Source organism: Streptopelia decaocto (genome assembly GCF_964273445.1).
Source record: "Streptopelia decaocto genome assembly, chromosome: 7".
NCBI classification, from domain to species: Eukaryota; Metazoa; Chordata; class Aves; order Columbiformes; family Columbidae; genus Streptopelia; species Streptopelia decaocto.
Window position 1 is genome coordinate 39347738 of NC_138661.1, and position 27561 is coordinate 39375298.

General features: G+C 36.9%; 1 protein-coding gene across 1 annotated transcript in view; it reads left to right on the forward strand.

The window, feature by feature from the left end:
* TTBK2 (tau tubulin kinase 2) overlaps positions 1–27561 on the forward strand; it is a 105366-nt gene that overhangs the window by 2488 nt on the left and 75317 nt on the right. The window contains exon 2 of the mRNA XM_082058875.1: positions 25756–25914. Within this exon, the coding sequence (XP_081915001.1) occupies positions 25846–25914 (69 nt within the window). The 5' untranslated portion in view covers positions 25756–25845. The remainder of the gene's footprint in view (positions 1–25755; positions 25915–27561) is intronic.

The following is a 27561-nucleotide window of genomic DNA, read 5'->3' on the forward strand; positions in this document are numbered from 1 at the left end:
GGAATGAATTGATGCTGTACAACAGGAGACTGACAGTTTCTGTGTATTGCTGTGTGTTGCGTTGTCTCTTTCTCCTGCTCTGGGAAAGCGCTGCACAAAGCCTTTGTGTTTGCCTAGAGGGGAGGAGAAACAGCTGCCTTTTCAGTACAAGACACCAGGATTTGTAGTGGTCTCACAGGGATGCGTTGTTGTACGTGGACCAGCCACTGCCCTTCCACCCTCATTCCAACTGCTGAAGCGCTCTCTCCTCAGAGAAACCTGAGCTGCTTTGCATTGATCTCATAGAGCAGCATGTTGCACCACAGGTCTGGCAAATCAGTCTAATGGGCCAGTTGTTAAAGTATAGATGGGCAAGAATTAAAATATGCGAAACTGACTAAATGCTGGTTGTACATTAAAGAATTCAAGAGCTACAGATCATGTGTTTAAAAAGTATTTAGTATCAACTTTATTTCTTGTCCATGATTGGGATGAAGGAAACTTGTTCAAATGCTTAATCTTTTGTTTTTAATTTGTTTATCATTTTGGTATCTAAGCTACTTTCATGGGAATCAAACATATTAACTTTAACAAGAGGTAATAAAAATTATTTCATGATAGAGTACAACTAAATGGAGCAGTTTCATTTTTCTGCTTTCCATGCACTGATAGAGTGCTTTAGTTGTACTGTATTCTGTGTCATACAGAGGTAGAATAAAAGTGAAATTCCATCTCTTTATTGGAAACATTGAATACTATATAACTTGGCTTTTAGTAACTGTATCTTGTATGTTCTTTCAAAATGCTTCTTTGAAAATACCATCCAATCTTTTACTGATCCTTTACAACTTTATTATGTTTCTTATGATTTTAGAGTTGGATTCTTTCTTCTTCCCCACACTCCCTCCCCTTTCAATGCTAGATGTTGAGTAGTATGCTTTTGAGGGAATCTGTTTTTTTTTTTTTTAAGCTGCTTATGAAACTGAGGTGCCATTCTCAGCAGTTTAACTTTATAGTCTGTTTTTTTTTTTCCCTGTATTAGCTTATACGTCATTAATCTTGAAACCTAAGTAGCAGAAAATTCAAACAATAAAATCTGACCTTTAGACACTTCACCTCTTGATGTGGCTGATTATCTTTTTCCCATTTTTGAGATGTTGTGCAAATCATAACTTTCAGTAACTTATTTGTGAAACTTTTTTTCAATTAATGGAGACAAGTCTTTGAAAACCTTGAGGAATTTTTTGGGGAGGGGAAGGTTGAATATGAGAGCAGGGAGGAAAAGGAAAGCAAACCAGGAAGCTGAAGTAGTCTTTAGCATTTTTAACAGAAGTGTATCTTGTTAAGAATTAAAAAATGTATTCATTGTTACGTTCAGGCATGCTTTTCCGTGGTTCTTGTACTACACAGTTGAGAACAATTCTGTGGTGAAAAGCATTGCTCAAATGTTATTTCATGCTGTTGCTTTGTCTTTGAAGAGATTAATCAGTTATTGAGGATTAGGTTATATGCACTGATGAGGAACTCCATCTGCTAATTCTTCCTTTCACAGAAATGTGTGTATGTTGCTTAGTCTTGTGTTTGAGTGCAGGAGAAGGTTCTGAATAGTTAGAGGAGTTGAAGTTTGGCTGGGTTCTCATGGATGAAGTTAACCAGCTCACTGATGATATTGATAAGGAAAGTATTTTTTTTCAATACAAAGCTGTCTGCTGTGTAAAGAAAGGTTAAAATATGCTGAACTTGCTTTGAGAGCTTGTGAAAGATGTGAAGTCTTTTTAACATGAGGTCATTTTTTAATTTCTGGACCTTGCAAAAGAATTTGTTACTTGTTGCAGGGGCAAGTTACTGCTGGAGCTAACTTGGGGAAAAAATGAAATGATTGAGGTTGGTGTCCTTCCAATCTGTTTAAATGGTAATAATTTTATTAAGTTTCTGATGCACTTCTCTTAACAGCTGAAATTACACTAATATTGTATCCTTTGTTAATAAACTTATTGATGAAATAACTTTCTTAATGAACTGGACTCACCCATAGTTAGGAAAGATCTTGCCTTGTAGAGTTCGTATCTTTTTAGTACTTGGGAGTTGTCTCCAGTTAACAACTGCTTATTGATTCTGAATGAGGGGGTTCGTTCTGCTCTCTGTCACTTCCCAGATTATTCTCAGATAATGTCTGCTTCTGTCATGAAATCTCGTGGAGTATTAATGTTTTGTGAGGGTTTTAGCAACACTTATTTGATAGAATGTTCTTCAGCAATGTAGTAAGAATGAGATTGCTTTGTTGTGTGGTGTATCAGCAGGATGCGTCTTGTTGCAGCTATTAGGTTTACTGCTATAGTAATACTTCAAACGCCGCTCTTGGCGAGCCATACAGCTTCTGAGCAAATTAAGTATGTCTGTTTAGCTTCACAGTGCTCAAGTATTAAAAAAAAAAAAAAAGGAAGGGGGGATGATCTATAAGTAGAGCATACTTCTTTTCAGCATCAAACTGGCGACTTTTTAGAATGTTTTTGTATCGTTACTTTGTTTTAAATAATGTTATGATTAGTTACTGTTTTGAAATAATTCATTATCTTCCTGTCTTTCCATTTGTCAGCATCCTGAGGTAAATAGATCCAGAATGGGTAGTAATAACTGATTGAAATTGTATTAAACAAGGAATGACTGTGCAGCTCCTGGAGTTTCATTGAATGCCCTGCCTTCATATGCGATACTTCGATTTTCTGTTTCTAGTAGCCTATAAAATCAAAGTATAATTCCATAAGCAGGATCAGCCTAGAAGAAATTGGCGTGTCATACTGTGAAAGCTGAAGGAGAGGAATTGATATGGGATCACAATTACTTTTCTGCATAAAGTTTACTTGCTGTTTTGCCCAGCTCTAGAGATTGTTGTGATGGTCATGATGATTTGGGTGAAATTATAGTTTTACGGTTTTGAGCAAGATAGTGTTTCCAGTGAGGAAACATGTTGAACGGTTTATCTGGATGGAGAAAACTCATGAAAGAATAACAAGACAGATCAGTATGAAGAAAGTATTTATTGGTCTTGTGGGAGAAATGTGCTAGCTAAGCCAGTCAGTTCTTATCTTGACTAGGAAAGGAATAAGAAATTGGTGTTGAAGCTGAGGAGTGGCCATGAGCCTCCCACGGTAAAGCAGATGCATGCAGGAAAGAAGCTCCGTTTTTAACTGTCTGGTGTTGGTTGTCATTTATTTATAGGTATATATATGTATAATCATACTTTTCATGTGTTAGCTCCTGCGGATGAAATTGCACATTTGTGTTGAACCAGTGTAACAGCTGGCTGCTGTTTGTAAGCTGAACATGGTGTCCTCTGCCTGTGCCTTTTCTAGTGCCTGTTGATCTCTGAGCTGCACTGATTCAACTTGCTAACTTGACAGAATGATTGTAACAAGGGGCAAGGGGGGGTTGTTACAGTGCCTTTTTTTTTTTTTTTTTTTTCTTTTTTTTTCCCCCTGAGATAGGATTATAACTCTTGCTAGGTCATAGTTAAGCTAAGTAATAGTTAAGTTAAGGTTATGTTAAGCTTCACCCTGAATGTCTAGGTGAGATAGTAGGCCTAACCAGAGTCTTCCTATTACTGTAGCCTGGGTGCTCAGATGATAGGTTTTCCTTTCTATTGTCAGCTCGGGAAGGAGGCAAGAGAAACAGGAAGGTTTTATCCTAAAGGCTGCTTTGGGGTGATGTTGCATTCCCTTTCCTGTTGATTAGAAGGAAATTTGGGATAGATGCTAGATTCAGGGTGGACGTTTCTCCCTGTTTTCCACATTATTCTTACAGTCACGTGGCTGTGCTGCTGTATGTATCTCCAAAGACTGGTCTAACTTTTCCTTGATGAGTCAATTTTCCCTTGACTTCCCTCAGCTATCAGGGAGCAGCTGTACTTTGGCTGGCTTGGTGGAGATGGTAGATAATACGTCAGTTCTATTGCGAGGGTCTGCACTGGCATGTAATGGCTCCCTGAAATATTTTTTTTTCCTGGAGTAAAGGTTTGGGCAGAATTGATTTATGGACTGAATCAGGACAGGGGCCTGCTGTACAGGAAGTCCTGCTCATGTTTAGTGTTGATATATTATAATGTGCTCTTATATCTCTTGCTCTGAAAGAGGTGAAAGCTGGAATCCTGGTCTCAGAGTATTAATAACTGTATTATTATTTATTACCTGTATTATTGCTCCGTCTAGTTCACAGCATTAATTAAAATAATGTACACGGATTTCACTCATTGTATGTTCCCTGTTTCTCAGTAGAAATCTTGTAACTCTGCTTGCCGTATAATTGCATATCCACCATGTTCTCTTAGAATAGAAATTAATTTTTGTTTAAATAATAATTTGAAAATGAATAAGTATCTCACCACCATTTAGAACTGAATATTATTAAAGCAAATTTCATGACTGTTGGTATATTTCAAAAACAACAGCAACAACAACCAACCACACAACAAACAAAAAACAAAGCCAAACTTATAATTTGTGTTGATAGAATTTTATTTCTTACAAGTAAATTCAAGAACCTATAGAATACTGTTATTCTTTTAGCATTTTTATAGTTTTGCCATTATGATGTCATGTGTTACTTTTCTCATATCTACAAAATTAAATCTGCACTCAGTCACTCTGAAGTAAAACTTCTAGTTTTAGACATTTTATTTGTATAGATAAAGTGTTTAGACTTTTTTTTTTGTATAGATAAAGTGTTCAGACATTCAAAATATACAAATATGGGAGGCTGTAAGTCAACAATACAAGCAGGATTGTTTTTAAAGCCCAAGCTTTAATTCTGAGAGATTTGGTGTTGAGTGTCTTTATTTACACACAGCCAATATGTCTTAAAACAAGTGATACCAGTATGTGATACTTCTTGTTATTTAAGTAAGGATGAAAGGGAAGGCTGTAATGTGTCTAGTTCTGGGCCCCTCAGTTCAAGAAGGACAGGGAACTGCTTGAGAGAGTCCAGTGCAGAGCCACGAAGATGATTAAGGGAGTGGAGCATCTCCCTTATGAGGAAAGGCTAAGGGAGCTGGATCTCTTTAGCTTGGAGAAGAGGAGACTGAGGGGTGACCTCATTAATGTTTACAGGTATATAAATGGTGAGTGTCAGGAGGATGGAGCCAGGCTCTTCTCAGTGACAACCAATAATAGGACAAGGGGCAATGGATACAAACTGGAACACAAGAGGTTCCACTTAAATATGAGAAGAATCTTCTTCACAGTGAGGGTAACAGAACACTGGAACAGGCTGCCCAGGGGGGTTGTGGAGTCTCTTTCTCTGGAGACATTCAAAACCCGCCTGGACACATTCCTGTGTAACCTCATCTAGGTGTTCCTGCTCTGGCAGGGGGATTGGACTAGTTGATCTTTTGAGGTCCCTTCCAATCCCTAACATTCTGTGATTCTGTCTTCTTTTTAAACTTTGCTGTGTTCTTAGGAATAGTTTTGTGTTTGTTTGGCAGATAAAATCTAAGCTTAACACTGTTAGCTCTTCTGAGGTGTAAGAAATACATATAACATTGGGAGTCTCTTGATCCCCATGTTTAAAATACATAAACTTATTGATTCTTATGCCTCATCATTCTTCCATGCTTTATTTTTTCAGCTGATGCCTGGACTGTTGAAATATACTTTAGTGGGCTTAGGACAGTCTCAGCATACTAAATTTGCCTCAGATAATAGTATTTTTGTAATGAAATATACTTTTATAGTTAATTTTCAAAGCTAAAAAGCTTATCACATATCTCGGCCTGACTGCTTTAAGAGCAAGGGAACTGTTGTGGTTATTGAGGCTAACTTCATGCAGAAGACCCCCTTCCCTAAGACTTCTCTGAATTACATGTGCTAACAGGAGCATATAATTTAGAAAACCATTTTGTTGTCTTTTAAGAATTTTCAGTAATGAGGAATCCACTGAAATAATTAATGAAGTATTCTAATCGTAGAATATCTTTGTTTGCAGAATGAAAGACCTTAGAGATCTTTCTATGTTTGTAAGTAATCTAAAGGTTTAATCTTTCACTTGTATGATTTTGTACGTCAGAATGAAAATATCTTGTATTTCTTAGAGTAAAGCAATTTTTATTAGATAATCAGAAAGAATTGAGCTTCATAATTTTGACTCTTAATACATATTCTCCAGTATTTTAATAATTTGATTTTATGCATCTTTTTGTTTTAAAAGATTTTTCTTGAAATGTGGTCGCCAGAACTAGATACGATATTCCAGCAGCAATCCTACAGTGAGTAGGTAGAGAGGTATTATGATCTCCCTTAGTATTTATTTGCCTGCTTATCCATACTTGTCATAGCCTTAATGCCGCAGCAGATGCATTTGTCGAGAGTGACTGATTATCTGTGTTGCATTAGGTGATGTTTCCATTTATTCTTTGCTCCTTGATGTATAAGGTCCACTTTTACCTGAGTTGGAGCATGTGTGTTTGATTGCAGTCCATTAAACAATTGCTTCAGTTTGTTCTGTACAACTTCCTGACCTCAGTATCCTACAAACTTTACGATTTTTTTTTTTTTTTCCTAAAAAATGTCTCAGTATAAATTCAGGAACTGATTCTTATGGCACTAATTGAAGAAATATTTGTTACAGTTATATTTTAGGAGATATTATTTAATGTGTGATCTGGTGATTTTTCTGCCAGTTTAGTTTCTTAAAAACAGACTGTGCTGTGTGGTACAAGCTTAGATGTCTTGCAGAAGTGTGTCATAATAGTATTATCTTTGTAGGCCAAACTTGTAATGTCATCGTAAAAAAGTTAGTTTGACAAGAAGTGGAATTTCAGTTGGATGGCAGTAATTATATTGTCGTCCTTTAATTCTTTAATACTCAAGTTCTCTGTTTTCTTGGAACTGATATAAAGCTGGTGGCCTGTAGCTACCTAAGTAATTTTATTTATCCATTTTCAAACATTAACAGTAGCTGTCTTCTGAAGTTTTCTACCTTTCAGGGGTCTGCTGGAATCTGCAGGGATAACTCAGGAATCTCCTTGAAAATTCCTATTAAACACTATTCAACTGCTTTCTTCTCAACCTGTTGAACTTAGTAGCATGTGAGTAACAGTTCTCGTGGGAGCAGAAGATGCATCACGGCGGTGCTGTGTGTCTCTGCTCCTTCGCTGCTGCCCCGTCACTCCCGCCCGCCCACCTTTCCCGAGGGAGCGGGGCCGCGGGGCGCGCCGGCGGCGCGGAGCTGTCCAGGGTGCTGACCCGGTCCGGCAGTTCTTGCCGGCCTCGGCGCCCTGGCCTGGAGAGCGAGGGGCGCAGAGTGCCTGTGAGCCTGTGAGGGGTGAGGAGTTCAGTGCCTCCTTACAAAAAGGCGGCTACCACTGCGTGTAGCAGCTCATGTTCACATATCATTATATCCTGGGGCTTGCACAGAAAATCTTTATGCAGTTGCTACCTATACTGGAATAAAACTACTGTGAAAGAAGTCTTCCCAGAACCACTGCTCCTGGCTTTTTAACAGCCCAGCCATGCTAAATTTGTCATCAGAAGCAGATTCTTTATTGTCCAAAATATGCCAAATGTATCTATATCATCCTCAGACAAGAGATATAAATTTTTCCAATGCACTTTGTAAAGTTTCACCGTGAAGTGAAACTTAAGCAATCACTGTGTGTCACAGTGAACTCTCAGATAGAGGAGAAAGGGCAAAGACGTTAATCTGCCTGTAGCGTAACAATATTCACAAAACACCTGTTCTGTGATCTCAGTTCTGGCCTCAAGAGAACCCTATAAAACAGCCTCCAAAGATGAACCTGGAAGATAACGCTAACATCTATAAACAACTTTCAGCTTGTTAGTGATATTAGCTTTCTTTTTTCCTCCATGCCCCACTAATTCCTGTGTTCTGTCTTCCCCACACCACTCTTTTCTTTCTTATATAGTTTAAATATGGTTAGTGATAGCACCATTTATTATTATTATTATTAAGTGCAAACCCCCTTATTTTAGTAATTTATGTTACAAATACCTTACCCCATTTAGTAAGCGTTAGGGCATATTCATTTGCATCTACATGTAGCTGCATTACTAAATTTGCTACAATTTTATGTAAGTAGTTATGGTTAAAGACATGAATCTTCACTGATGGAATTACAAAGTTCTGTATTGCTATAAAATATATTATGGTATATATGTAATGTACACACAATATATGTGTAAATGTATGTGTACATATCACACGTGTGATGTGTGTATATGTTTATTTTAAAAGTATGTTATGTAATATTTTTTATTACAAAGTATGTTAGTATAGCACTGTTATAAAGAATACTACATTTCTGATTCCTGCATAAATTTTTGCTTTGATGCAGAGCAGAAGCTACTAAGCTTTGGCCTCATTCGCAATTATGAGGAAGCAGTAACAAGAACTGGGAGAGAAGCAAGACAAAGGAGTGCTACTGCACTAGGTGTTTTGAATATCTGGCATCTTCCTTCTTTTACACTTTTCCCATCTAATTCCTTTTCCTCAGGCCTTTCTTGGTGAGAGGTTTGGATGCCTTTCTGCTTTGAGGACTCCATGGCTCTCAGGAAAGAGCCTGAATTTCTTGTGATGACTGCTATTCCATGTGATGCCAAGCAATGGTGCACAGGCTAGAGCAAATAATCAGAATTAATAAGTGAGGGAACCTGAGGAAGGCAGCTGTAAGTGTATTTTAAAAAGAGGCAAAAAATAGAGGATTAGATTATTTTTATTTATTTAGGCTTTGTGTGTGTGAATTGGCTTGTGTAATCCCTAACATGGCTATGGAAAATAATTAATGTGAATTGTTTTGTTTTAAATCCATGTCATGCTTTGATAAGTTTGCTTCATTTCTTATATATCACCATATGCATGGCAATTTTATTTCACACACAAAAAAGTAATCTCTAGTTAGTTGATTGAACTATTTTCCCTTTTTGAGAGCATTACTATTGCTCTATCCATAGGTGCTTTTTTTTCCCTTAGAAGTAAGACGTAAGCCTCTCTCATACTTTTTTTTTTAATTGTTATTTCTCTTTTATTTCTCAGCTTTAAAATTGGTACCAAACAATTGTTTGTAGTTACTGAACTCCTATTACTAGCTACCAGACTGAAGCAAAGCTCCTGGGCTGAAGTGAATTGAAAACACTTTTCATACTTCAATACTGTAGTCCTCTACACTTCAGTAAAACTTCTGAAAATGCACCTCAGACTTGAATCTCTTCACTTCTTGTTCCCATCACCAGGTACCTCAGCTCAATAGACTTTCCAGGGATAGGTCGTCCCTTTGTCGGACTTGACAACTGATAGTGACCAATATATGGATTAAAAAGCTTACTTCTATTTTTTTTTTTTTTTCCCTACACTGTAGGGTCTTGTAGAATTCTAAATATTTAATAATGTGGTAAAAGCCTAGTCCTCCTGGGGGAGGAAGTTCTATGTCAGCAAAAGTGTGTGATCACTTCTCTAGAAAAGGATGTAGGTATCTTTGTATCATTCCTTCTTGTATGCAGGTAGCACCAGACCAAAAATAGGTGTGTATGTGCTGAATATAATTAGGAAAACAAAAGGTCTTACTCCAGTGGTAAGAATTGAACAAAGGACCCTGCATGGTAATGCATTTAATCAGGATTTGCCTCTCTAATATGTTTCCTGTGGGAAGGGTAACAAAAAAGTAGAATTTAGCTAAAATTCAGAAATTAATTATGAAATTGTATTAAGGAATATCCAACCAAAACCATTTAGAAAAGTGAAAATAACATTAAGAGGTGTGGATATTGTATCAAGTGGCAACAAAATTATAGGAATTCTTGTCCTCATTTTCATGAGTTTTACATCGTAACTTATTTGTGGAAGGACAGTCGTATGTCTTCTCAGTTGTTTTACAGAAAATATTTGTGGCTGTTCACGAGAGAAGGGGTTTCTTTTTGTTCGTTTGTGTATTGAAAGTTTGCTGGAGTAATGTAAGGTAGGTATGAAAATCATAACTATTGTGGCTCCTTTATACCCTTGCTTCTATTGATGCTCAGATCTTTTGCAGCCTAAAATTTTTTGTCCTGTCACCTATATAAAAATCACTGTCAGGTGTAGCTGCTGCCAGAGATAACAACCAGTTTGTACATGAAAGTTTTCTTCATATTCAAATGGTAACGTTGCTGGACCTGACCGTCAGTGAGTTCAAAGGCATGCTGTGAATTTTCATTCTTAAAAATCTGACCCTGAGTGCCTGCACCAGCTTTATGAAGAAAAAGATAGCCTTGAGGTTAGGAGATGTATATTAATGTGTTGGTTCTCTGCATCCAAGCTATAGAATTATTTGAGTGTAATGATCAGAGGCAACTCCAAGTCTTTTCTGAAGCCAGATACAGGGAGGAAAAACCATGCCTTGTCTAATCCATGTCTTTGATCAATCAGCTATAGTATGTTTTTTATCATATTGAACTTGTGTAACAAAGTCACATGATAACAGGGGAGATAATGGAATTGTCTTTTTAGGGTTGGCATGAATGCACTTGGTATCATTTATTTGGCATCTGTATGGTAAAGTAATGGCAAAATTATAAGCAATGTACGAACTCAGGGATAAGACAAATTTTCTTTCCTACTTGACCAATATGTGGAAGTCACCCATGATCCTGACAGCTCTGGAGGTTCATCTGTCCATGATCACCACTATTGAGTCACACCATACTTTAAAACTCTACTAGCTGAGTTTGGTGCATGCATAAGACTCCCTGTTGACTGAGGAGTGTTTAGCTCTATTGAGAAAAATAATTGGGTGGGTGAGAAGTAGGTCAGATGTTTAAAAAAACAAAACAAAACCAAAACACTTGATTGGCATGTGATTATGATTTAACAGAGGACTAAGCCTGTGTGGTTTTAGTGTATTTTTGAATTTAAATTCTTTTGCAGATTCCACAAGGTTTTCTTGTTGTACAGATGGTTCTAAATAATTGAATTATCAGTATTTTGGCATAATTGCAGTCTCTGGGACAAAAATTTTATTAGAGTGCATTGCATAAAGCAAGGCTTTTAGCTAGGCTGGAGAGGAGAAAAATATATTATTGACAGTGGTAATGTCCAGCTAAGCTAATGCCAGCTATGCTTTACTTTACATATACATAAAGATACTTTAAACTAGCATTGCTACCTTGAAAGCAATCCTATGCTGTCCTGGTGGAAGGATTTGTATTGCAACATACTGATTTAGATCAGGGAACTGAGCTAGGTGGAAAGGAAATTCTTCTGGAGAGCCAGTATTGTCAGAGATATGTTCCTTAGTCGAGTTCATTGTATAGTCCAGAGTGTTAAGGACAAGTTTTTGATGTGCTGGATGAATTTCCTAGGAGAAGTTCTGGACCTGTTATTCTGTAATAAAGAAGAGCTGGTCACACACATGAGGACTGATCACAGCTGTGACTGCAGCGTTGTGAGGCAGCGGGTTAAGACCAAAGGGAAGTGAAGAAAGTGAGAGGTAGAATAGGGAGGTTGGACTTGAGAGGAGCAGCCGTCGGCTTATTCAGAAAATGAATGGGTGAGATCCTGTGGCAAGCTACACTGAAGGTTATGAGAGATTACGATATTTTGCTGCAATTCTGTTAGTAGAATGGAATTAGCAAAAAATGGTGTACTTCTATGGACTTTTAGTAATATCAGTCTCTTTTGTGAAGTGAATCTTTGATTTTAGAAAAGCTTTAAAAAATATGTATGTCTGCTGCCAAAATTTGAATTAGAATCTCTCTGTCATATGGCGTAAATGGCAAGTGCAACCTAAATAGCGAACAAATTTAAGAAGTAATTTCAAAACTGATTCTGATTTTTTTATTAAAGAACTGTTTTAATTCAAGTAGCAGTACTTAGCTGTGATATCATTTGAGAATGATTATGTGATGTTAAGTGATTTTGATAACACTGTACATTTTCATGTTTGAAAGTCTTTTAATGTATTAGCATATTCTGTGAATAGCTTAACTTTTTTTCTACAGCAATAGGTATAATTTAAAACTTTACATTATTACCACACAGTATTTTACCGAAAGTAGTATTATAAGAGTTTTTTTTATATTTACTTAAGAATATAAATGAGGTCATAACTGTTAAAATATAATGAACATTAATGAATTAATGTCACCAAAACTGAGGTGCATTTAATAGCCTATAAATGGTTTTCTGCTGTATTTAAAATTGCTTCCAATTCCACACTGCTCCAAGCCATTTTTCCTTTAATCTTTTTAATGTAAGTTAACATTTTGTAAAATATTCATGGAAAATCATTTTAAAAGATATATTATTGTGTATTTTAAAAAATATATGTTGTAATAGATTTTGATACTTCAGTTGAACATGTTACTAATTTTACTGGTTAACAGGATCACAAATTTGCTCTGTGTAATGATACCAATTTTAAAAAGGAGTATTCTACTTCAATCACAGGTGACAAAACATGAGTGAATATGAAAGATTGTTGGAAGTAGCAGGCCTGTACTGCAGTTGCAAGTTATTAAATCAACATACTTTCATTGTGTTTTGCAAAGTGGCTTGATGCACCTTTATTAGAGGTCAAATTCAGGCTTGTGGCTTGATTAGTATTAGTTTTTAATATGGATGTGAAAATCTGCATTGACTGAGAAGCCTGGTGCTGAAGGGAATAGGAAATATGTAAGTGGATAAGAGCGTTACAAATAGGCACTGAGACTAGAGACTAAACCCAGCATAAAATGGAAGGGAGAGCACATGAAAAATAGAAGTTGAAATAATGGAACAAGTTGTACTTGGAGATCTTGAGTGTTTCTTGCATACAACGGTTTGTATTTTTTTTTTCTCCTCATTCTAAATCCAAAGCACAGCACTATACCAGCTACTGGGAAGAGAATTAACTATCCCAGGTGAAACCAGGACAGTTGCTTCCAACCCAAACGATTATATGATTCTATGAATATGCTTAATATGTATTTTCAGTAACCTATAATAGTTTTCTTTTCCATGGAGTAGTTGTCTAATATCCTCTTGAATCATTGTAAACCTTTATCACTCACAGTATCTGTTGACAAGAAGTTTCACAGGTTAGCTACTAGTCCATGAAGAACTCCTTTCTCACATTTGTTCTGAGCCTGGTTCCTACCATTTTATTGCCTGGTTATTCGGTACCATGAAGTCACCCAGCAGTTCCTCACAGTTGTCCTTCATCTTTTCTCTATTTCTCTTTATGAAAACCAGGTCACATATTATTGTCAGCCAATTTTTGCTACCTTAGTTTTCACCCTGTTTCCAGGTTATCTGTTAAAACCTTGAACTGCAGAGATCATGTCCTGCTCCTTGCAGAGCTCTACTCTTTAGAGTGTGTGAAATGGCTGTTTAGTCCCCTGTTTCCTGCTTTTTAACTGGCTGTTTTTTTGTGTAAAGGACTTGTCCTCTTATGCCATGTCTGTTTATTTTCTCTGAACAGACTTCATCAAGTACCCTTTAGGAATCCAAATAGACTTTATTTGAATCGTAGAATGGTTTGGGGTGGAAGGGACCTCTGAAGTTCATCAAGTCCAAGCTCCCCTCCCCTCCACCCAGCAATGATATCTTCAACCAGATCAGGTTGCTTAGAGCCCCGTCCAGCCTGGCCTTGAATGTCTCCAGGGTTGGGGCATCTACCACCTCTCTGGGCAACCTGTGCCAGTGTTTCACCACCCTGATAGTAAAAAGTTTTTTTCCTGATGTCTAGCCTGACTCTCCGCTCCTTTCTTACCCCTTGCCCTGTCTTACCCGCATGACTTTCTGCCTTTTTTGAGACCTCTGAAATTTCTCGACTATATAACTTTTATTCAAGTGTGCAGTAATACTCTTAATCATTACAGCTTCTATTAATTTGCTGGGTACAACTATTGGATTTCCCAGCCTGAAGCTTATTGGATGTCCCATGTAACACTTTTTAAAAAGTTGGCAATATGTTTGACACCCTCTGATCCTTATGTGCCAGTGCAAGTATAAATAAGAGGTTATGTACCATCATAAATCGATTACTTATTTGATTATTAAGTTTATTTTAAACCTAGCTAAATAGCATGTGACTGGTGACATTACTTTTAATTTTGTTTTACTTATTTCCTGTTGCTTTCTTCAGTCACTTCAATTTAAGGCAAATGTTCTGATGTGTTGCAAAAAGAGGTGTTTCTGGGTATTTTCTCATTCTTTTTTTCCACTGTCAACACAGATGAAAAAAAATAATTGAGCTTCTTTCTTGCAGTCTTACCTTTTTTTGAATACCCCTCTTATACCCTGACAGTTTGTTGGTCCTACATATTCTTTGGCAAGCTTTCTATTCCTACTGTCTGAAGAAAGACTTATTATTAGTTTTACTGTATTTTATTTTTCTTTCTCAGTCTATTTTGCTTTCTCCCTGTAATTTGCCATTGCTGTAATTTACAATCTATTATTTGATTTTTTTCTACTTAGAAATTCCCCATACCTGCTGTTCATTCATGTTGGATTTCTTCTGACCTTTTTCAAGTCTTTCTTAATTGATATTTTATACTTGCTTCCTACTTGGTCTATGTTAGAGAGGCTGCTTGGTTTGCAAGACCAAAATAAAGCAGAAATGGGTCAAGCAGTATTTATAAAAAATGTCATCATGAATTATGTTGCATGCTGAATAATGATCTTTTGAAGAAGGATTGTGATCCAAGGAATCCATTCCAAATTTGAAAGCAGAGTCATTAATGATCCAGATGGAATATCATGACTAAGGTTTTTTTATATGTGAATAATTTGTGCAAAAATATTTTTTTAGTGGAACCTGAATTAGAAATCTAAATGTTGAGCTTCATAAATGATAGCTTATCAGCCTAAAGATTATAGCACACTGTGCTGTAGTATGTATTCACAGATGATCTAGAAAAGAAGCAAATATTGAAGTTACAAAGTCAAGGGTATTAAAATTAGTAAAGATGAAGATGGACAGGTAAGAGCTGGAGAAAGACCTCACAACTCTGTCTGAGGTAATGGCATATGAAAATTATCATAAAGTAGTTCACTTAAAGAAAAATAATTTTAAAATTTACACAGTGATGAGCTTACTTATTTAGAATAAGGTCTTGCAGATTCTCTGAAAGTAGCAAGTCAGTGCACGATAAGAATGCTGGTCTTCACATCTCAGAGGGGATGTAGTAGAACTGGAGCAAGCACACAGATGGTGATAAAAATCAGTGAAACACTAAATAGGTGAAGAGATAAACAAAGGGTCATATGGTAGCAGTGTATTCCTGATGCGGGATTAAGAGGTGAACAGGGAGCAACTGTAAAGTCTGCCTTCCAGTGCAAGGATTAGTGAACCTCAAATGTAACTAGCAGAAGATAAATTGGCAATGAAGATGTGCTTCTTTCCACACCATGGAATTAAGTTACTATTTACTTGCAGTAGAGTGTTATGGATGCTAAAAGCTTTCATGGGTTCAGAAAAGATCTGATGAACTCAGAGGCGAAAAATCTTAAATACCTCCTTTGGCTCAGGAAGTGTTTTGTGTCTCAGCTGGCTATATTCTCAGAAAATATTCTGGGAAAGCATGATTATATGCTTTCTGTGTCCTTGTATTCTTCCATAGATGTCTGCTGCTGGCAACAGTCAGAGACAGGAGATGTGGCTTGGTGGATCTTTGATCTATTGCAGCCTGTCTGCTCTTGTCATTAGCTGTCCATGCTATCTCTTTTTCTACTGTCTAACCTAATTTTTTTCTACTGCAGATTAAGTTGATATTTTTGGATTTGTCCCAACTTTAAATGCCTTTTCCAAAGTTCCATTTTGGTTTGTTTTTTTTAGTACCTCTCTCTCATTTCAAACCTTGAAGGACCTCCAATTAGGAGCTCAAGTTTCAGCCACTGTTGCTTGAAGCTGCCTTCAACAATGGCTACAAAGCAAGTGCACGCTCTGACCAAGTCATGTTGTTGACTCTAAGCCTGGTATGTTGGAAGTTCCCAGCACAATCTTTTTTTTTTGTTTTAGGGACAGACTGGTCAGACAGTCCCAGATGAGCTACCCATCTCCTTTGTTTTTGTGGATTGTGCTTCTAGATTCAATATCACCTGAACCCAGGTGATCACTGTGGAATATCCTGTGAAGAGGTGAGAGACTCCATGACCCTGTAGAGAGCCTCTCTGAAGCCAGCTCAAACTAACAGCTTGTGCTGTTCTGCTGGCAATAGCTTGTTGCGTGTTTATTTTAGCTGCCTTAGTGACACTACCTTCAGAATAGCCAAGCACCAAGCCATTTCCCAACTCTTGTGTCATTTGGCAGTTCATAAGAGCCCACTTAACATGGCTGTCTCCTACACACTGGTGCCAAGGATGTTGACATCAGTGCTGAGTTGGTCTTGACATGAGAGTCAGCACAGGATCTCTGTGGTTTTTCATCTTCTCTTTGTGCCTGACTTCTCTAGCACTGTTATCTACTGCTGGAAGGTACAATCCTCCTTGAATATATTGAGGTGTCTCCTGCATAAACCATAATGTGATGGTGCGTCTTAACTCTTTCAGGGATTGCTGCATTGTGTGACAGGATGGCTGTGCAGTCCCCTCATCGAGGAGGCCAAAGCCTGTCAGAGTTTGGTAGACCTCCTGCACTGCGTGGGCTCACTCAGGTTCGGCCATCCTGTCAGCTAGGCTCTTTTGGAGTGTTCTTGCTTGGTGTAGCAGTTACTGCTCTTGTTTCACACTTTGGCAAAAAGGAGAGCTACTGTCTCCAGGTATTTAAGGAGATGGAATACCCATGTGTGCGTGGCCAGTGCCCTCTCTTTATCACAGTACTGCTGCAGATTTAGAGTTACATGCCCTTAAGGATTTTAAGAGATTAGACATTACAGATTAAAAAAATATGATTAATCTCTTTTTCTCCTGTTTTACTTAGCTAACTGTCAGGCCTTATTCACCATGTTTTTGTAATGTGCTTTATCAACTGACATATCAAGGTGATTCTTAGCTTTTTTTAGAGAGGTCCAGATTGCTTCATGCATGGTGCTGTAGCCAGGGCACTGTACAGTGAGAATGGTCTTGTGGTCTGCCAGCAGGGCTGCTTGTCTGCTACTGGCAGTGTTGTTGATCATTTGAACACTTATCAGTACAGACAGCATTTTGCTATTCACATGTCATGTATCTAGTAATTCCTAAAGTTGTATCTAGATTTCCTCTGCTGAATTTTTTTTTCCTAAAATTATTATTTTAATTTTTTTTTTTGGTTTCAAAAAAGTTAGGTGTTATTCCCATCTATGTTTAGTGTTTGGCCCAAACTTCACTTGTCTGGTTTAAGCATTCAGAAGTTAATAGCATTTAGTTATAAATATGTTCTTGCATTATTCTTGCACGGTCCTTAGCAGCAGCTTTTCTCCTCTAAAAATCACTGTATTATTACTGCCAAAAGTTGTGTAGGTTTTGGAAGAAATTCTTCAGAGCAGTGTACTGTTTGCCTTCTTGCCTTCTGAAGTTTTGTATTGTATGCCTGGGTTGGGCCTTTATGTTTTTCCTCGCTGACAAAATTGTTTTATGAAATAATAGAGGTAGATAGTACTAGCAGAAAGAGAAATACTTCAGGACCAATTTATGTTATTCCTTGGTGTATAAAGTTACTGACATTGGTAGTAATCTATTAATATTCTAAGTGTATCCTAAGAAGGTAACTGACTATTACAACATTTCAGAGGTCTGGAAACAACAATTTTTATTTTGTTGATAATTCCAGAGGAGAAATACTTTCAATAGTGACATAGTAATATAATATAAAACTATCTTTGTTGTTTTACTTCAAGCTGTCTTTGTATCAGTTTTCAAAACCATGCTTTGCAATCACTTAACTCTTCTGCAATGGAAATTTTACAAGGATCTAGCAAAATAATTATTGTAATGCTGTATAATTTAAGTAGCTGCAGAACTGACTTTCCATTTGCATGCTTAAAAATATTTTTCACTTCATTTAAGTGATGAGAGAACTAGTTTCTTTGAAGAAGGCTATTATGACAGGTAAAACAGATTCTTATAACAGCAAAAAATCCCCATCTTCTAGTTCCATTGAGGTTTGTTGTAAACACCACAACAATTGTAGTGAATCTAAGACACAGAAATACAGCTTTACAAAAACAAGAACAAAAAAAAATGTCACTTTTAGGGTTTTAAAAATATTTTTTGACTTATTAATAAGGTTTCACAAGCCTCTTTTTGATTTGGAGCTCACTGAGTTATAGAAGAAAACTGAGAATAATACAGTGTTATTTGGAATGAAGTTAACCTCTCCAAAGAGTTAGATTTCTACATGAGTATGAAAGGCTCTGTACCTGAGGCTGTAGGTCAACAACTGGATGGAGTTGAAAGCACCACAGCAGTCCAGCCTTTCCCTGTCTCCCACAGCTAATTTCCATTCTTGTTGTGACATAAATCCTTGTGCAATTGTGTGACAGATCAAATTAGGAAATTAACTCACTCGGCTGAAAAATTCCATGGCAAAAATATCATGGGTTAAACAGAGTTTTTGTTTTATGACTCATTCTAGTTTTCCCTGACCAAAATTTTCTGCAGGTAATAAATTATATGCTGTGTTTCTCATAGGAACCACAACCCTGTCATGCACCTCCCCAGGTGCTTCCCTATCTGTCTGACAAGGTATTGAGTACCTTTTATCTCATTTGGTCTAATCAAGCAAAAATACTGAAGTTTACTTCGATGCAATTGCTTTCAAGTTCACTTTAATTTTAAAGTTTCTCACTCTATATTGGACTTGAAGAAGGGTTTGTGTGCCTAAAATGTGTATGGTTTTGCCACCTGTATCAGTTGGTTTAGCAAGAGATAATTTACTCCTTCCATAAACTTTGCCTTGGATTTTTGTAACATTTTGGTGCTGAATTCTCTTGCAAACTGGAAATAGTGTTGTACCTTGAAATATGTGTTTTTAAAATAAGGCTGTTATCTTGAAACTAAATGTTATATTTTTAACTCTGTCTTCAAACTGAGAAAATATTGCTACTTCTGTAATAACAACATAGCTGGAAGTGCAGAAGTTGCCAGAAGGAAATCTAGACTCTTTGGCAACAGCACAGAAGACAGTTGGGAGCTTTTCACACCTGGAATCTGCAAGTGGTGATGAGTATTTTGGCACCCAAGAGCTTGAGATAGGAAGACATAAAATGGCATTTGTTATGTGTAGAATTTTAAAAAGTATTTTCTTTATAACCAGTACAGTTGGAAATTTAGGTCAAGATCTTAATTTTAGTTTTCTCATTGGCATGCTGAATAATTATTTTCAGGATCCCAGATTCTAATGAATGCTTTTATAAGATATTCGGACTGTTAGTGTAGGGTACCTTTCTAGTTTGGATGTTCAAATAGACACACTTAAAACATTTCTGGCCTTAGAATCTGCAATTTGAACATGCTTCTTAGCCTGTCTAAGGGAGTGGACTTTACCAGAAATGTGGTGAAATTAGGACCTTTGAACATTTCCTGCCCTGATTTTCTCTTTATGCTGACATATTAATCATTTATTTGTTCCTTTAAGTTCTTCTGCACAAAAGTAGAAAGTACGGAAGTGGAAAGCAACTTCGGTAAACTCCAGTTAATTTACTAGTTTCTTAAGTGAACTGAAAGCAGGCAGTTAGAGCTCTTAATAAGCACATAGAGTTCCTAATAGCAAATTTGATATTATTCCATGGAGGAGGCAACAGGATGTATATTTTTCCTTTTTGTGGAACAGAAGTAATCTTCTGCCCTTACTTGCTTTGCCCTGAAACCTTGAGTACCTCCATTCAGCCAAAACTGTCTGTGCTGCTTTCTCAACCTTAGATCTGGATTTAAACATCTACAAAGGCTGGTAAGCAGAGATTGGCTTCAGTTTGGGGCCATCTCTAAATAAATTATATACACACACAAAAATTACGTAAAATGTTTGTCTTTGCTTGGTGAGCTAGAATCAGCTTTTACAAAATTGACTTTTTTTTCCGGAAATTTTGCACTGTTGTTTTCTAGTAGCTTATCATCCCTTAGTATACTTGATTGGGGTAAATTAAAGAAATCTTTTGTGTGGGTGATATATAGTTAAAAACAGTTAAGCGGGTTGAAGAGTTTTAAATAATGCTGTTTGTACAATATTAAATTCTGGATATAAGCACTAATCCTTTACCTGTTATATTATACTGTGGTCAGTTCCCAGGCAAAAGCTTATGGTATGGAACAAATCTGTACTCATTGTGTTGTCCTAGTTATTCCATGACATGTCACTTGGAAATAAATTTGACAAAGGGCCAACTGCCTTTAATTGTGATAATTCTGTGATCTTACACATTTCCACTCATCTGATAAAACGGTCTGATAAGGAAACTGATGAGTTAATATAGAATTTTATGGGGTATGTTGCAATTAAAATGGTTGTTACTTTTTTAGAATAATTATAAAGAAGCGTTTGCTGTGCAGAAAATAAATGTACTGATACCTAGAGAACTGCACTGCTACAGGATTTATCTGTTGAATAAGGGAAAGCTTGCACCTTAGCTGCATGTAATTAAATATTCATTGTCTTCAGTGGGATACAGAACATACTGGAGCTATCTTTAATTGTTTCACAGCATTGTAGGCTGCTAAACAGCTATGTTGAAAGCAACATATGGCTGTATTTCAGTAATACAAATGTGATAGTATGTACTTTTGAGTCTTTGAGTCTGTGAAATTTAGAATGGGCCAAACAGTCTGTATTCAAATCCTTCAAAATTCAGAGAAGTTTCACTTTCAATTTTGTTCTTGGCACCACCTCCAAAGAATGCATATTTATGTCTGTCCAGAAGTCCTTTAAATGTAGTCCTCTCCAATAATGTCCTTTTTTTTCCCCACATGAATTCAGAGAAGGCAATTGTAACCTAAATTGCACCTTCCAGAATATGTGCTTTCTGTTACTAGGTAAATAGTATAAAAATACTTATCCACTGCAGTACATTCTTAACCAACAGATTTTCAGTTATACAGTTTTAAGGTCATTAGAGAACACATCAGAGCAATGAAACCCAGTCTAGATCATATTGTGAATAAAGGCTTTAAAGAAACAATATTCTTGCCTGAGTGTAAGCATGGAGGTGTATAAATATCTGATACAGTCATTATTTAGGAAAAGTATAAAACATCTTTAGACTTAAATTAGGAAAATAAGACTACTATCCCAAATATTAAAAAAAAAAAAAAATGTTTTCTTGATATGAAGTATTGGTATGATCAAGTGTAATCCAGTGTTGGTGCTGCCCATACTACAAGAAGAGTGTGGATGGAGCAAGGAGAGGATTTTCGAAGGAGAACCGCATAAAAGACCCATGGAATAGGAAGAAAGGCTTAAAGCTTAATTTAGTAACTTAGAGTAGGTTAAAAAATGTGTTGAGATACTTAAATGAGGTGAAATTACCGGGAATGGAATTTGGTTGCCAAAACTGTAACAAAGTGGACAGATAAAATCTTGAAACAAAACAAATTGTGCTCACTGTGAGGGAAGGGACATATTGGAACATGTTACCAGTAAAGACAGGGGACTCTTCATCATTTGGACTCTTACATGGGATAAGGTTATGTGGCCTGATCACATAAAAGTTGGGGCTAATTTCAAGCTTTCTGGCCTTGTAATTTGTGTCTGAATCCTCCTGCTACTTTATTTGGGGTCTCGAAGGAAACAGGATTCTTCAAATTAACGTCAACATGTTTGTGAAACTTGCATTTTTCAAGTTAAGTGGTGCTTGCAGTTGATTATTGTGCTTCAGGTCATTTTTAGCACCTTGCCTTCAGGGACTCAGGAGGGAACTGTTGCCTGCTCTGTGTGACATTTTAATGGGTCCTGGGGTTTTGGTGTTTTCAGTACTGATGTCTGATGATATAGAGTAGATCTTATTGCTTTGTAATAATATAGGATGACAAGAGATATAACAAGGAATTAGTGTATTGGAATAGGATTGAGGAATTGTATATAAATGAAGAAGATTTTGTTATCCTGGCCATGCAGATGTTATCTGCAGTAATATGGCACTTCTATGATAATTCTTGAGGTATGGGATGGTTCTGTGCATATATGTATTGTACCATTACATTCTGGGCCAGTTACTCTTAGTATGCTCAGGAATCCATGAGTTAATAGCTCTCAGAAATGTGTGTCAGAGCTGAGACTATAAATTGTGATTTGAAATGTAGTTTAAAAAAAAAGCATCAAATCAGGTATCAGGTCAAGGCTGATAGCAGTGTTAATAAAAATCTTTAAACTACTGTTGTTGTATCTTTGCTTTAATAAAGCATCTGCTTTTCAGGTGAATGAATTTTGCTCATTTGAATGCTTTAGTAAAATTAATACTTGCCAGTTTTAGATTTTGCTTCAGTGAAATGAATGCTTTCTTATCGTGGTTGAGACGGACAAACGACATAGACCAAGTTCTTCCAGGATGAAAGTAGTAGATGCCATTTATTGCCACAAGTGCATTTTTATACAGTTTTACCAATTCATGTGTCTCTTCACTATTGGTTACAAGTTACAGCAGTAACATCTCATTGGCTATTTTTTGCTATCATCAATGTTACTCTTTTACTCCCTTCTCTCTCACGGGTACATCCTTAACATCTCTGCATATTTATTTACTCCCATCTTTCTCATGGGTAGGCCTTAATATCTTCAAGGCTAATTTCTGTTCCCATGCCCTCCGTCAGGGAATCCACGGATCCACTGTAGTCCCACACTTTCTCTGTTACTTTTTTTAAGCAGGATATCAGGAAAAAACAAACAAACAAAAGCAAAACAAAACCACAACCATCTAACAAACCCCTTGAAGTCCCAGTGCAGGAGTAAACATATTATTTAGTGAAGACCACCACCTACTTTTATGTAACTGGGGTGTGGTGGAAGCAAATATTTGAGTAAATGGAAAAGTCGCTGTATGTGCTGTAAGCATGTAATTTTGGAAACAGACCTTTTTCCTTTCATTAGTGCTGTTTCATTTTCTCTTTGACTTAGTTCCCGACTGTGTTATAATTCCGTTAGAGAGGCCAGTAATTATGGTCGGTGGTTAGTAAAGTTAAGACTGTTCACATAAATGACTATAGTCGTCTTTAGAATTTTGACCTTATCTGCAGCAGAGAATTTACCAGTAGAATTTAAATTGGTTTAGTTCAACTTGATTAAATTGCAGGGTGGATGCTGTTACTCAGAATATGCAATCTTAATTTGGTTTCCCTTTGTTTGTTTGAATTAAACGAAATCAGGCTACAAATTCTGAATGAGCACTCTTTTACAGGGATGTAATCCACTCTAATTCGGTATCATTTTAGATTTTCAACTAATCCAGACTAATTTTTCTCCAGAGAGGTCTGTTTTGTTTGGAGTTGGTTTAGATGTCAGAATTCATGATTGAAGCAAGAAAAGCACAAATGAAATACAAAAAATAAATATGAAAGAAAATTAAAAAAAACCCTCACAGTTTCTGTCATGTTGAACAAATGTCTCTCTTAAAAGCCAGGTCATTTAAGCAGCAGGTTGTTTTTTAAGAAGCATAATTTAGCCCCAGTAGTAAACTTGGCATTTATGCATGTGAAGGACAGGGTATTAATTTAAATCAGAGTGGTTGTGCCAGTGTTACATACCATTTCTGTGTTGATTCAGTGAGAAGAGAGTTTTTCCCTTTTAGTTTATGCAATTTTGGAAGTGGTAGAAATAAACTCAAAGCTAATTCACTTTTGAGGAGTTTTATCATTGGATAGGAGAATATGTACAAAGAGTTGCACTTGTATCTTTTATAACTATACCAGTGTAACAAATAAGCACAATTCTAGAAAAGCTTCAAACAATTAAATTAAGCTTCTAACTGGTTGTAGTGGTTGTTCATGGGAGCCATTGTGGACGGATTAATCTCCAAAAGACAAATTTTTATATTGCTATATAAAATTTGATTTAGAGACTGTTGCCTAAAGCCAGAAAATTAAAAAATTAAACTGATAGAATTACCCAAGACCAGGTTTTGGGTTTTTTTTTAGCTATTTTTACACTGAAGTAAACCGACAAAATTGTACTTTAGACATATTTAACTGCAAGTAATCCTAGCTAAGTGAAACACATTGTGAAATATGGAATCGTCTGTGTGCAGTACAATAAATTAAATTATAATTCCAATTTAAGTATCTATGTTTAATTTTGGAAATTTTGGTTAATATTACTTTAATCTTCTTATTACATATTACAATTATTCAACCAATTTTTTAGTAAATGATTAAATAGATTTTAAAGTTGTTATTAAAATCAATTTTAAATTAGTTATGATATAGAATCACAGAATAGTTTGGGTTGGAAGGGACCTTCAAAGGTCATCTGGTCCAACCCCTCTGTAATGAGCCGGGACATCTTCAACTAGATCAGGTTGCTCAGAGCCCCATCCAGCCTGGCCTGGAATGTCTCCGGGAATGGGGCATCTACCACCTCTCTGGGCAACCTGGGCCAGTATTTTACTACTCTCATTGTAAAAAATTTCTTCCTTACGTCTAGCCTGAATCTCCCCTCCTTTAGTTTAAAACCATTACCCCTTGTCCTGTCACAACAGGCCCTGCTGAAACATCTGAAAAAGTCTGCCCCCTTTAAGAACTGGAACTCCAGGCTGAACAACCCCAATTCTCTGTCTGTCCTCACAGCAGAGCTGTTCCAGCCCTCTGATCATTTCTGTGGCCTCCTCGGGCCCCTCTCCAACAGGTCCATGTCTTTCCTGTGCTGAGGGCTCCAGAGCTGGACACAGGACTCCAGGTGGGGTCTCACCAGAGCAGAGCAGAGGGGCAGAACCACCTCCCTCCACCTGCTGGCCACGCTCCTTTTGATGCAGCCCAAGATACAATTGGCCTTCTGGGCTGCAAGTGCTCATTGCTGCCTCATGTCCAGTTTTTCATCCACCAGTAACCCCAAGTCCTTCTCCTCAGGGCTGCTCTCAATCCCTTCATCCCCCAGCATGTACTGATACCAGGGTTTGCCCTGGCCAAGGTGCAGGATCTTGCACTTGGCCTTGCTGAACCTCATGAAGTTCACATGGGCCCACTTCTTGAGCTTGTCTAGGTCCCTCTGGATGGCATCCCATCCCTCAGTTGTGTCACCTGTGCCACTCAGCTTGGTGTCGTCCACAAACTGGTTGAGGGTTCCCTTGATTCCATTGTCTGTGTCATTGATGAAGATATTAAACATTACTGATCCCCGTGCAGACCTCTGAGATACACCACTTGTTACTGGTGTCCATCCAGACATTGTGCCATTGACCACTACTTTCTGGGTGTGGCCATCCAGCCAGTTCCTCATCTACTGAACATCAAATCCATATCTCTCCAGTTTAAAGAGAAGGATGTTGTGGGGGACCGTGTCAAAGGCTTTACAGAAGTCCAGATAGACAACATCTGTAGCTCTTCCTTTGTCCACTGATGTAGTTACTCCATTGCAGAAGGCCACTAGGTTCGTCAGGCAGGACTTGCCCTTGGTGAAGGGCTGTCTTGTCTGTCTTGAATTTACAGAAATTTGAAACTTCCCACAGAGCACAACTCTGAAAATGTTTATATTTGTTAGTGCAATTTTGAGATTGGGCTTGGAGGTTTGAGAGACAGCAAGCTAAAAAAAATAAGGAAGAATATACTTGAATTTCTGTACTGGAAGTTGTTAGGCTAGAATTCCAATGTGAGTCACTATGGGATACAAAAACAAGATGGTAGGTGAGAAACGCAACTTTTTCTGTATGTCATGTTATTCTGTTAATCATTGGGATCCCATGCTCTGCTTTGTTTCTGCAGACCCTGGTTCAATGGAAGCCACTCCTGGCATCTGGATGGTTTCTACTGACATAGACTTGGCATAGCAGCTCATCCCATCCGGAGGTTGCAATGAGTGGAGGAGGGGAGCAGCCTGACATCCTCAGTGTGGGAATCTTGGTTAAAGAAAGATGGAAGGTGGTAAGTATGCAGTGCATCTTCTTTAAAATGCGTTATTAAAAAGAAGTAGTTTGCGCTTTGAAATCTGTTTCAAAATCCTTGAAAGTTCTGTTTTGCTTAATACTTAGGTTGAATGGCAAAAGGACTTTAAAACTGCTTATACCTCTTATCCTCCTTGAAAAAAAAGTTATATGGATTTAAGGTGTGGTGTTTTGTTTTTGTTTTTTTTTTTTTTTTCTGCTAGTGACCTAGGAAAGCTTTTAAATCATGACTTAGTGTATGTTCAGAGCGTAAGTGGAAGAGTCCTGTTAGTGTATTGAATCCAATCAGATAGTGATTATGTCAGTTCATTTTGGAACTCAGACACCCTCTAGAAACTAGTCAGATGGTGAGATTTGTTCCTTCTTATGGGAAGGTCTTTCAGGACCTTGCTGCTCTTCCAGTTAGAAGTGATTTTTGTTTGTTATATTTTGTAGCATAGATGTATTCCTGGCTGATTATATCCATATGATTGTGTGCCAGTATTTGCTTTACTATAAATAGCTCTGTTCCCTTTTGGTGTTCATATCCTTGATTTAAATCTAGAGGGAAATACTATCTATTTGAAACTATTTTGCTGGGCAGAACAGGCCGAGTTCTCATAGTTTCTTCTCCATTCCCCTGATTACTTCAGATTTTTTTTTTTTTTCTGCTTGTGGATTTTTTTGAGATTAAAAAAAAAAAAAAAAAAAAGAAGAAGGAGGCCACTTCATAATAGAACATTTTGGGTATCTCTGTGTTTGGTAGGCTGTGAATGGGTACTGAATCACTATTTTTTGCACGGTCTTTGCTTTATATTACTCTCTTATTTCAGTGTTTTATTTAAAATCGTGAGACTAAACATAGAAGATACAGATTCATCGTTCATTTAAAAGTCACATGAAGAAAATAATTTCAAATATCTTGTGCCCTGTCTTTCATTTAAAAATGCAGGAGGCTGATACTAGCTTTGTATAAGAAACATTTCTATTTCCTTTTGTGTAAACAGAAACTAAACAGCTCTCTTTGGAGTGTCAGTATTTGTAAAATACTTTATTGTATTGCATCTCAGTAGTGTAGTGAAGTAAAAACTGAAAGCATAATCTGAAACTGGATCAAGCAGAATAAAATGGAGTTATAAATAGATAACAGTATACTGATATATCACGGTCAGTTGTCTGATTTGTGCAAAAATAGTTCCATTTTCTTCAGGTTTATTTTCCTATGCAATGAATAATGATGATCAGATTGGTGTCTTTTGGAAAATTTTGAGAGTAGGCTGTTGTTCATCTCATATGATTATAAATTTTAACTTGTATGCTCTCCAAATCAAGTATTACAGATAGATGAAAGCCAAATATTGTCTGTGGGTAACTCTTCAATTTCTTAATTTCTGTAGCAAACATTAGAGATTTCTTGATGGCATCTAAGGTGATACACTTCTTTATGAATTCAGGATTTCATAGGACATTCTTCTAGAGGAAGAAAATAGCATGTAAATTTTAGAAATTCCTTAGTGCTTGACGCATACATGGTGACATAATTGATACCGTCCTATTAGGTCAGAGGTATTAAAGATTTCAGTTAGTGTTCCTGAAGCAGTATTGTACTTAAAAACTGCACGTGTAGAAAGATGAGGTGATATAAACT